The following is a 12,583-nucleotide window of genomic DNA, read 5'->3' as shown; positions in this document are numbered from 1 at the left end:
AATGAGACTGTACTAAGTGACTAAGAAGAATATTGAAATTGGGACAATACTGTCCCAGTTACCTCCACTGAATGGCATTTGTGCAGCATAGTGTCTTGGGGGTTGTAAAGTTGTATTTGACTATGTTGGTTAAAACCTATTGGTTAGGGCAAGACAATGGATTTGGACATGTAGGATGATTTTTAATCACAAGCAAGGTTTGGCTAATCTAGGTTTTATTGTGTATAAAAATTATACATAAAAAGGATTGAAATAATATGTTCTTATGCTATTAGTAGGGAAATTACTTAGCAAACTTAATCTATGCAGTGTTCTTGTCATTCGCATGAATTGGGGAAGGAGAGTCCTGTTGGGCTGGAGTCTGGATGAGGAAAAGTTTTTTGCCCCAAATTTAGCTATGATGGTTTCACTTGAAATACATGTGAGATGATAACTAAGTTTTATTAGAAGAGCGTAGCTTTGTCATGTAAAAAAGTCCTGAAATGGTGGTGTAACTTTGTACTTTGGTCCTCTAAGCAAGAGGATGAGCAATTAAAAACTAAATGTCTCTCTTTTTGCTCCTTTTCCACCTTCGCATAACCTGAAACAATTCCATGGTATTGGTTGATTGAATAATTGTTTTCATTTCTAGAAAGCAAGGACTTTGGAGCAATGCTCACTATCAAAGTTGATTATTTCCAAATCTGTTTCTGGACAAACTAAACAAATATATTTAGGACTATGGACCTTCTCCCCTTTTGATAATTTGACCCATTGCTCTGGGCATTTCGGGGTCCCAGTGTGTGTGAGCATCAAGCAAGCTGCTCTCCCACCTCAGTGGGTTACTGAGGAGGCATGTTGCCTGCAGGGACTGTGCAGTTTTCAGGGGAATGTCTATAAGATCGATCTCTGTATAAAAAGTACCCCTAATTAAAAAAAATTTTTACTGGTTCTATAATTAGAGACAACTTTCTAGAAAGAAATGTATTAGAGCCCAGAACATAAACCACAGGATTTTGGTTGCTTTGTTGTTTCATATCATGATACTGAGAAAAACAGCAATCCAGGCTATAATAAACACATTTGAGCACCTGTATTTGAGAAAGTTGAAAGAGTAAGACTCTTTCATAGATGCCATTGTGTATATCAGATCAAGACTGAATTGCCTATAAAATAAATACAATGGCTAGCCTCCTTTATGCCCCAGAAGTGATGCAGCTGACACATGGATTTTGTACAGTTGAGATTTTTTAAATGATTGCTGCTGGAGTAACACCTTGAAGTCTCCTAGGAGATCCTAAGGGTAGGATCTATGCCTGCTCTTAGCTCCTCATAGTAATAGTAATATGATAACAGCTAAAGCTTACTGAATATAGTTATTTTGTGCCAGCAACTCGACTAAATATTTTACATGGATTATTTTATTTAATTTTTTCTTGAACAGTCATTTAACCTTGCTGAGCCTCATGTTTTTGTCATCTAAAAACATACATCGTGATTCCTCTACTGTTCAGTGTGGGTGTGAAGATTAAATTTGTTAAAATATATGAAAATTCTTTGAAAATTCTAAAGTGCTAACTTTGTGGGTAAAGTCTTTCCATGAAACTGAATAAATTTAACTACATTAAACTACATGAGAAATGTGATCCCAAAACAGCATTGACTGACATAAACTATCCCTCTGCCTGATGACCAAATCAACTTTACATGTAAAACTAATGTTTCTTTTTTTAGAAAATTGTGGTAAAGTATACAACACAGCATTTATTATTTTAACCATTTCTAAATGTACAACTCAGTGGCATTAATACCTTTGCAATGTTGTCTAACTATTATCATAATCTATATCCAAAACTTTAATTATCTCCATCAAAAACTCTGTGGCCATTAAACAAAGCTCTCCCTATCCCCCTTCCCCTAACCTCTAGTAACCTCTATTCTACTCTTTCTCTATGAATTTGCTATTCTAGGTACTTCATATAAATGGAATCATGTAATATTTGTCCTTCTGTGTCTGGTTTATTTCACTAAGCATGTTTTCAAGGTCCATCCATATTTGTGGCATATATAAAAAATTCATCCCGTTTTATGAATAATATCCCATTGTGTGTGTATATATATATATACATATATATATATGTATGTATCTATGTATATATGTGTGTGCATGTTTATCCATTCTTCTGTTGATGGACACTTGGGTCATTTCCACACCTTAGCTATTGTGAATAATGCTGCTGTGAACATTGATGATATACAAATACCTGTTTGAGTCCCTGATTTCAATTCTTTTGGATAAATATATCCAAAAGATAGGAGCAGAATTTTAGGTCATATGGTAGTTCTATGTTTAATTTTTTGAGAAATCACCAACTGTTTTCCATAAAGGCTGTACCATTTATATTCCCACTAGTTATGCAACAGAGTTCCAATTTCTCTACATCTTCACTAACACTTAATATTTTCCAAATAAAAAAAATAGCCATCCTAGAGGATGTGAGGTGATATTTCATTGTGGTTTTAATTTTGGTTTTCTTAATAATTAGTGATTTTGAACATCTTTTCAGGTGTTTATTAGACATTTGTATATCTTCTTTGGAGAAATTTCTGTTTAAGTAGTTTTCCTGTTTTAAATTGTGCTGTTTTCTTTGTGGTTGGGTTTCAGGAGTCTTTATATATTCTAGACATTAATCTTCTATTGGAATCTGATATGCAAATATTTTATACCATTGTGTATGTTGCTTTTTCACTTACTTGATAGTATCCTCTGATTCACAGAGGTTTTTAATATTGGTACAGTCCAATTTACCTATTTTTCCTTTTATTGCCTGTGCTTTGGTGTCATATCCTTGAAATTATTGCCAAATCCAATGATGTACTCATATTTTCTTCTAAGAGTTTTATAATTTTAGTGCTAAAGTGTAAGTCTTGGATCCATTTGAGTTAAGTTTTACATATATTATACAGGAGGTGTCCAAATTCCTTCTTTTGCATGTGGATAACCAGCTTTTCCAGCACCATTTGTTAAGAAGATATCCTTTCCCCATTGAATGGTCTTGGCACCCTTGTCAAAATCGATTAGCTATATATGTAAGGATTTACTTCTGGGCTCTCTATTCTGTTTCAATGGTCTATATATCTGTTCTGATGCGGCAGTATCACACTGTTTTAATTACCATACCTTGTAGAAATTTTGAAGTCAGGAAGTATGGATCTTCAAACTATATGTTTCTTTTTGAAGATTGTGTAGGCTACTGGAGCCACTTAGCCACTTGCAACTCCATATTAATTTGAAGATCAGCTTTCCCATTTATGTGAAAAAAGATTGTTGGATTTCTGATAGAGATTTCACTGAATCTGTAGAATGCTTTGGGAAGTACTGATATCTTAACAATGCTAATTCCTCCTGACCATGAACATGGATGCCTTTCCATTTACTTAGGTCTTTCAAAATTTCTTTCAGCAATGTTTTATAGTTTTCAGTGTATGACTCTTTTGCCTCCTTGGTTAAGTTTATTCCTAAGTGTTTGGTTCTTTTAGATACTATTGTAAATACAATTGCTTTCTTAATTTCCTTTTGGATTGTTCGCTGGTGTATAGAAAGAAAATGATTTTTGTGTGTTAATCTTGTATCCTACAATTTTGCTGAATTTGTTTATTAGCTCTAGTAGTTTTCTTTTGGATTCTTTGGGATTTTTTACACATAGGATCATGCCATATATAAATAGAGAAAATTTTACCTCTTCCTTACCAATTTGGATGCCTGCTGGTCTATCCTTCTTTCCTTCCTTCCTTTTTTCCCCCATCTAATAGGGCTGGCTGGAACTTCCAGTACAGTGTTGTAAAGCAGCAGTGAGAGCAGGCATCATTGTCTTGTTCCTAACCTTAGGCAGAAAACTTGCAGTCTTTTACAATTGGATATGATCTTAGCTGTGGGTTTTTCATAAATACCCTTCATCATGTTGAGGAACATTCTCTCTATTCCTAGGTTGCTGAGAGTTTTTATCATTAAAGAGTGTTGGTTTTTATCAGATGCCTTTTATGCATCAACTGAGACGATCATGTGGATTTCTTTCCATTTGTCCTGTTAGTGTGATTCATTACATTGATTTTTTTAATTGTTGAACCACCCTTGCATTCCTGGGATAAATCCTAGTTTGTCATGGTGATAATCCATTCAATATGGATTAGGATTCAATAAATTAATATTTTGTTGAGGAATTTTCCATCTATATTTATAAAAGATGTTGGTATGTAATTTTCTTTTCTTATGATGTCTGTATCTGGCTTTGTATCAAGGTAATGCTGATCTCATTACCTCATAGTTAGGAAGCATTTCCTCTTTTTCAATATTTTTGAAGATTTGGGGAAGAATTAGTGTTAATTTTTCCAAGCTTTCCACCTGGAAATAAGTGGCGATAGAATTCAGACTGAAGTTCTCTGATTTGGTATTTTATACTCCTGCAAACATTGTCCTAGTATGTGTGATACTGAGAAAAGTATAGGGCATTTTTGCTGTGGAAAAATGTGACTTATATGTATGGGTTTATCCAAATGACATCTTGTAAAACTGGTCATTTCCACCTCTTCCAGAATCTTTAAAGCAGAGGTATGTAATCACTATTGCTGGAATACTTGATTAATTAAATATATCTACTTGAAATCAAATAATTCTTAGGTTCTTCCAAGTAGTACACTCATTTTTAAATAAGAGTGTTGAGGTCCAAGAAGAAAATATATTCACCCATGAAAACTAACCCAGTTTTATGGAGACTGATATTATTTTAACTGTGCCCTCCTTCAGATATAGAAGCTATATCATTGATGAACTATCATTAAGGCATGAACCCTGAGTTGTTGTTTCAAGTTAATTTCTTATAATGGGAGTAGATTTATACCAGTTCATTCATACTCACTTATTTAATTTCTACTGTGACAAATTCCATTTTTCACATGATCAGCCAAAGACCTGGTACATCTATGAAATAAGTAAAGACATTAAGAAAAGAAGTGACGAAATCAAGCTAAGCTTGATTCTTAGCTTCTTTAAAGGTCTGAAGAACAGTGCAAATGCTCTTAGAAGAAGTCCTGGGATCAAGTCTCTACTCATCATTGGTCTATTTTTTGATGAATAAAGGTAGAGTAATTTAGCGTAAGAATACTAAAATAAATCAGAAATAAGGTGGCACATTTTGTCCAGCTGTCCTCAACACAGATTAAATATTTTGTTTTATTTTTAAGTTTCTAAATGTGTCACCCCATTACCTACCACCCTTTTGCTGCAGTGTGGTGTCTCCCAAAGATAAATTCAGATTGATTATGGCATCCTTTCAGAATATGCAGGAGTTGTAATATTTTGCTATTCTGAATACATACAGCCAGGCAAGATGCAAAGTGGCGTGTCCAAGTTTATATTGGTGGTTGTGACTGAAATATTTGTATATTGTGCAAGAATGACAGTAGCTCATAGAAGTGGAGTCTATCAATAAGTTGTTTGGCAACTCAAACAATTTACAATCATCTTGTGATGATGCTGCACAATAATCTGTGAGATTGGGATATGTAGTATATTGTATTACTGTTTTGGAAGATGGAAAATGAGATATGAGACTTTGAGCCAGTTACTGAAGAATTTTTTTTAAACCTGTCTCCTACTTTAATGTATTTTTCTACTCTACTCTTCTTAACCTCTCTAAATTATTTCCTCAATAGATTAATATCTGAAGTTAAATATATCAAATGACTACAATCATCCTAGTCCTTTGTCCTTCTAAAGAATCAAAGTAAATCAAAAGAATTTTCCCATGAGATCTTTGACTCTTTAATAAAACTGGAATTTATATCTGAATTGTACAAACTAGGAGTATATTTGCAGAAGGTAGACTAATGGGTCCTACGTTCATAGTAGAACCTCCCAATTCTCCTGTGTGTAAGTCTTAAAGTTTTGGCTTCATTCCAGTTTCCTGGAAAATTAAGAAACATACTGTCTTTCATTCGGGGACTCTTGCCTGTGGAGCTGCTTTGATTCCAAAGGAATGTTGCCTATTGTGACAAGTGAAGCTAATGTCAGGCGAATTTTCCATAGGTTTAAATCCTTTTTCATACTTGTTCTGTAATCTTCAGATAAAAACAGTCAGTTGGAAAATCTGGAAGGCTGGAAAGATTAGCAGATTGGGCATTATTTCCCAAATGGGTTTTTGGAGATTGTCTTCTTATGCTACAGGTAGCAAGGGTCAGATTGCAATAGTGCCTTAAGACAACCTGTTCCAACAGGCTTCACCTTCCTTTGTACAAATTTGAAAAGAATAGGTCCTCACGCAAAGCATTTCAAATCCAGAGACAAATTTGAAAAAAATTGCTACAACATGTTGACTGATTCCTTGCCAAGTCAGCCACTGAGAACTTTTTCTTGATGATTCTAACACAGAGAAAGTTAAAGAGGGGGAGGGGAATGGACATATTTATTAACTTTGTTATTAAAAAAATCAAACCTCACAATACCCTCAATCCTCTCCCTCTTACTTTTTTCTCTCCTATTTTTAACACACCCCCTTCTTCACCCTTATCTTCGCCCGCTCCTGTCTTTTCCTTTTTCTCTCTCTTTTAATCATTCTCTGTCATATACTCAGTTGCTCTAATGTTTTCTTTTTTACTTTTAGTATTGATGCAATGATATATCTTAGAGAAATAGCTTTGCAAAGATTACATTCAGATATACAGATTCAAACTAGCAGAAAGGTTAAGAATGTTTTAAAAATATGCTTGTCAGCAGTGGAAAGAAAGCTGTTTGTAGCCACCAGGTGAGTTGGAGAGTACTACAGGGTGTGGTAGAGATAGTAATAAATTAACTGGCAAGCCAAAAACTATATTAAAAAAATCAGCTATTTCGTAGCATAGAAGCATGACAGCTATGAAAAAAGGAGTGCCCTGGGGAATTCTTTTAGAGTTGGATTTTTAAAAATATGTTTGACATGAAAAATGTTTTAGTACAAATAAAGCAACTGGTATTAAACTTACAGGGAGGGGGGTTTGTGGTTTAGAGTTAGCATGAATAATGCATGATAGTTAAAGAAAGAGCTCTAAAATGTTCCGGGAGGCAGTCCATGTTGATGGTTGGAATGGTGATTTTTTCCCCTATTTTTGAAGCATCATTAATTCAACATCGTTTTGTGATTTTTTTTAACCTGATAAGATATCAACCAAAGAAGCACTATTTGACTTAGATTAGGATATTCTTTCTGCAGATAATTTAGTTTAAATATCAAGAAGATCAGTTGAATTATTTAAGCATAAAGCGACAGTCATTCACTATAAAAAATAATTTGGCCTAGTTATCTTTTTAAAAAAGCTCATGTAGCACTGCAAACCAAAATCAACCTCATGGAAGGGGAAAAACAAGATCAGATATTTTGAACATTACTCCATAGGAGACCAACACAATATAGTGTTAGTGGATGCATTGTAGCAGCGCTCCATATGCAATCAGAAGCCAATTGTTACTGGACTGTGTACAAGCGCACACTGTGCTCAATGGTCTGATGAGGTATTATGGATATGATGCCCAGAGACTGGGTAGATTAGAAGCTAACAATTTGTTAAAAGTGAAAGCAACTTAACATTTACATTGGGCCAGCTGAGTGGCACGTCATGTGGTAAGCAGGATGAGTTCCAAGGAACCAGAGGCCCTAGGAAGGCTCCACATTGCACTGTCCGTGCAGAAAAGAAGGAGGTTTTATTGCTTTTCAGTTGACTACCTTTATTACTGTGATTCTTTCTACACTGTCTCTTCATTATTACATCCAGCTTTCAGTGTGGAAAAGTTCATGCAAAACAGCCTGATTATTATAAATGTCAAAAATGTGTGGAGGAACAGCCTATTAAAATATAGCCTAGAGATAGTACGTAACGCTGACTTTAAATAAGTAGCTGAAGCCAAAGTGATATTCCATTAAATCACTGATATTGTGTAATTTATCTACAAGTATTAATTTTGGTTCCAGTAACCCCTGTCACAATACATTCCTCATCACTTCCTCTTGTTTCTTCAGGTCACCGCACACAGCCTGTGCTCTTAGGTCACAAACGATTCTTCCGTCCCCCTGTTTAGGAGTGGCCTGGAGTCAGAACATATTAAAATGTAGCAGTGATCTCTGTTGAGCCAGGCTCAATCTCTACCAGTCTTTCAGTGCAGATATCCCATGTAAAATTGAGGTAATTTAATCGAATTGCATCAAGGAATAAGTGATAAGTGCCTAGTGTACTTGATTCTCTATTAGGATCCACCAGAAGTCAAGCCAGAAAAATACTATTTCGAATCTTGTTGAGATACCAGGCATTTCACAGAATGTTGGCAGTTAAGATTAACTTCCCTCTCACCCCTATCAAATGAAAAGGTTGCATTTAAAAAATTTTTTCCCTTATTTTTTATAAAATAACCTTTAGAGTTATGGACAGTTAATAGCTCATAATCTTTTTTGGACTCTCATACTCTGTCTTGCCTACCAATCCAAAACTTCTTGTTGTTCTAATATAAAAGCCTTAATGCTTTCTTAGTGAACTGAGTGTCAGCCTGGCTTTAAGGTATTTTTTTACTCTTAAAAAAATGATGTATTACAAGATTTGTAATGGAGTGAACATGCTTGAATTGCACATTTAATTTTTTTAACATCACATTCATGTTTTGCCAGTTTGCCTACCAGCTATCTGTTAACAAAAAGTTGCAAGGCAGCACTGCAAGTCTGTGCCCAACTAAGCCTTTTGTTTCTGCAGATGTTTGGGCTTAGAGCAATGTTGTAAAGCTCAGGCAATCCAAGGACCATGTTTATACTTGTCTGATGTGATTCCCTGTGCATTGTCTAAACCTGTATGCATTGTTCTTTCCGACAGGTGATAACTACCCGGTACAGTTCATTTCATCAACAATGGCAGCTGCTGCTACTTCTGGACTCAGCCCTTTACAGCTCCAGGTAAGTGCCAGACGAAAAAAATGTGGGATATGAGCCAATATTTTAGTGGAAAACTGCTAACCAGCTGTATGCTAAATAATGGCCTGAATGTTCAATAATTTTTTAAGTATAGCCTAGAAGGATTAACACCTTATCTACTTACCATACTGCAAAAAGAAGAGAAAACTGACAATTCCAATATCTTTAAAGGAAAAATTTACACTATACTCTCTACCAGTTGAGTTAATGGTTTTACATTTTTTATGGCTAGCTGTTATTGGCTATATTAGCATTTCCTTATCAATTTTCCATCCACATCTCTGTTTCTGTCCAGATTATCTTTTATACAAAAGAAAAGAAGCAGAAAACAATGTTAGGCATTTTCCTTCTCGCAGCTCATAGAATAGGGAGTTGTCATCACCAAATTACTTTAACTATTTGGCAAAATGTAAACAAATGGCCCCTAAATATGTGTACCTTCATCGTCATCTTCATGCTGGGTCAAAAGTCTTGGCATTGTGTCTGGCTGAGTTCTGGATTAGTGTTCTTCACCCGTAAAACTAACCTAGGGCAGAAAGGGTTGGAAGCTGAATAAGGATCATCTGCACACTACCTTCTTCACAGTAAAGTGAGGGTTTTACAGTAGGAATACGTGATCTTTACACCCTGCTAGCACTGCCATTTCAATGGGAACTGACTTTTTAATATGAAATATATTTTAACAAAAACAAAGAATAACATCATTAAAATAATTCAACCTTCAGTGTTTGGGCATTTAGAAAATATATGATAATCAACCACTTGAATTTCAATACAAGGGACAGTGTATAAATAGTTTTTTATTATTGTGATTACTTTTGAGTTTTCTCAAATAATTTATAGAATAACATTTGGCTAGGTATTTTTATTTCTTCTATATGACTTTGCTATTCCCTATACACCTGAGCATTAAAAATATGCAAATATTTTGCCACAAACCTCATTTTTAGCATTTTCAATTGGGTCTGCAAATAGGGAATTTCTGCAATACTTTGAGTTTTTGTGATAAGTCTCATCCAGAAAACCTTGAAAATGTTGCCCATTAGGGACTGCTTAGCAGAGATAGAAATTTTGCCTGACAGGAGGAGCAACCCTACCTCTCTCAAACCTTCCCTTTCCCCACTGCTAACACTGGAACTTAATGCAGTTTGTAAAAATGTAAAAAGAAACCTCACTCATAGTAACCTAATATATTTCTCCTTTTCCCATAGCTATGCTATGGAGTTTCTTCTTGAGTCAGAGACAGAAATAAGAAACCAATACCACTGTTTGGTCCTGTAGCCAAGTTTCTATGAAAGAGAGTATCTGGGTCCTAAACCTGCTGCTTTCTATTCTTTGGTGTGGTTGATACCCTGGATTTAGAAATACATGTTCTGTTTCATGAGTTCTGACAGTGTGTTTTGTCTTTTGTTTTGTTTTGTTTCTGAATATGCTACTAAACAGAAGGGTCATGTCTCCCACCCACAAATTAACCCAAGGCTAAAGGGCCTCAGTGGCCGTTTTGGCAGGAGTTTGGACACCTTTGAGCATGGCGGTGGCCACTCTTACAACCACAAACAGATTGAGGTATGAATGCTTTCACTGGTGCTTCACTGGGTGGGGGGCCAGATTGTTCAGTCACCTTACAACGCTGTTTTAAAAAGTGGGGAACACTCAAGCTAAACACTAAAATGTGATCTTTCCCTTTTTCTCATTCCTAAGGAGGCTCATTTTTCTCCTTTTCTTTCAGAGAAAAAGGCAAATCCAAAACGAATGCCTTCAAGTAGGTTGTTCATTGCTATATATTTAGGCAGATTCTTAACATTAAGAGTATCTTCAAAATCATCTTTATTTCACTAACTCTTTTTCTTTATGTATAATGTTTTTAAACACTATAAAAATGCATTTTAAAAAAGTTTTTAAAAAATTTAAAAACACAAACATTTTTTAAAAATCTCATTTAACCATATAATAACCCTGTAGAGTTGATAATATGTAATTCTGCTTGTATAGACAACAGTGGAGGTTCAGAGAAGTCAAGTTATTTACCCATGCTACAAAATATTCCTAGAGTCAGGATTACCCCAGATTTCTAACTCCACCCAATTCAAGTTTTCTAATTTAGTTTTCTCAGGCTAAGTAGGGATGGGTGCCTAGGCTGAGTGGTTGCTATTTGCTCCATAAACTTCTACAATATTCCTTTTATATTTAACTTACAATAAAGATCTTTGTAGTTTTTGTGGGATATTCTTACTAGTTAGGAAAAGATGGCTTATATGGCTCTTTTGAAAACCAAGCTCTTTTCTGCTACAGAGAATCAGTCCTCTTTCCAATTTCACACTTAATTCCTCTTCTATATTATTGGAGTCCCTCTCTGGCATGATCAGCTACTAAAGAGTTGACAGCTATCTGTTGAATCACAAAAAAATGGAGGCAAGTTACCTCAGACTGAAATACACTTTAACTATCTGGGTTAGATCTTATACTAAAGTTTATATTCTAACCTAGAGTAGAAAATTCAACTCAAAGAAAAAAGAAAGGAATTACATCTTGGAAAGTTGTGCATTCAGATCCTACTGACTCTGTCAGCCTATGCATATCAAATACTATGTAATCAATAAAGTGTCTCTCTGACATTATCTTGTCTGCTGCTTTTAAATCTGCATTTTTGGAAAATGAAAGAGGAAGACCACTCCTAAGAAGAAAGAGGAGGACAAGATCAAAAGCCACTTTGGAAGTAGCCTAAGGAAGAGTTCCAGAGCTTGTTGCCTGCCTTCCTCTTTCCCTTTTACTTTGACATAAGAGGTAGACAGGGGGTTTCCACCCAGACATGACCAGGCTTATACTGTCAGAGTGTCTGCTGTCTTCTTTGCAGCTGGAAGGGATTCCTTTTCTGAGGTTTTCTTTTGGCTGTAGGGGAGGTGCCATATTTCTGGACATTCTGCAAACTTCCCATGCTTAGGATTGCTCAACAGAGACATAACTGGACAGTAAGAACAGCCTTTCTGTGTGATGACACTTACCAAGCTTATGCTCAGGACAGATTGTTTGTTAAAGTTTTAAGTGCTTGGGAGAATGTGAAAGCAGGTGGCCTTGGCTCAAATTCAGGGCTTCCTCTCCTCTTTGACTTTAATTTTCTCTTGTAACATTGAGCTCTGTCTTACCAACCTTCCCCTAGCCAGTTTTCTACCCATTCTCTTCTTTTATTAATTTTTTACTTATTTTACCTTTTCTCTCTACCACCATCACTGATCTCTGATGCTGTGAAATCTTGTTTCTGTTGGGTTTCTGGAAACCATGATCTCATATATGTGAGTGCCAGATCTGTGTGGTGCCATACATTGCTGATCTGCAAACACAGCATAAGCCACATGTCTGTCACTTTAATTAGGCTAGAGAGCCCACTAATGTGAGGACCCAGTCCCCTTAGCTTTGCAGTTTAAGTTTGGGCTGGTTTGAGAGTTCCCTGGGTTTTTGTCTATCCTCATTCTGTTTTCTTGCTTCCATTTTTTGTACTGTTCTTCTGCATGTTGAGAAACCTTTACTCTGTTTGCTTGTTTGGCACATCAATTAGAAAAGATTGGCCTTGTTTGAAAGGCAGATTTCTCAAACTTCCCTGGTATGAGTATAATGTGTTTATT

General features: G+C 35.5%; 1 protein-coding gene across 11 annotated transcripts in view; it reads left to right on the top strand.

Annotated features, from left to right (window-relative positions):
- The window catches only part of SOX6 (SRY-box transcription factor 6), a 622,190-nt gene that overhangs the window by 499,036 nt on the left and 110,571 nt on the right, over positions 1-12,583 (top strand). For 8 of the 11 annotated variants that reach the window (XM_073216253.1, XM_073216252.1, XM_073216251.1 and 5 more), the window contains 2 exons: positions 8,866-8,945; positions 10,407-10,529. In XM_073216253.1, the coding sequence (XP_073072354.1) occupies positions 8,866-8,945; positions 10,407-10,529 (203 nt within the window). The remainder of the gene's footprint in view (positions 1-8,865; positions 8,946-10,406; positions 10,530-12,583) is intronic. The other 3 variants (XM_073216255.1, XM_037026993.2, XM_037026992.2) reach the window with 1 other exon arrangement.

Source organism: Manis javanica, chromosome 11, assembly GCF_040802235.1.
Source record: "Manis javanica isolate MJ-LG chromosome 11, MJ_LKY, whole genome shotgun sequence".
NCBI lineage: Eukaryota > Metazoa > Chordata > Mammalia > Pholidota > Manidae > Manis > Manis javanica.
This window is presented reverse-complemented; position numbering and strand designations above follow the sequence as displayed.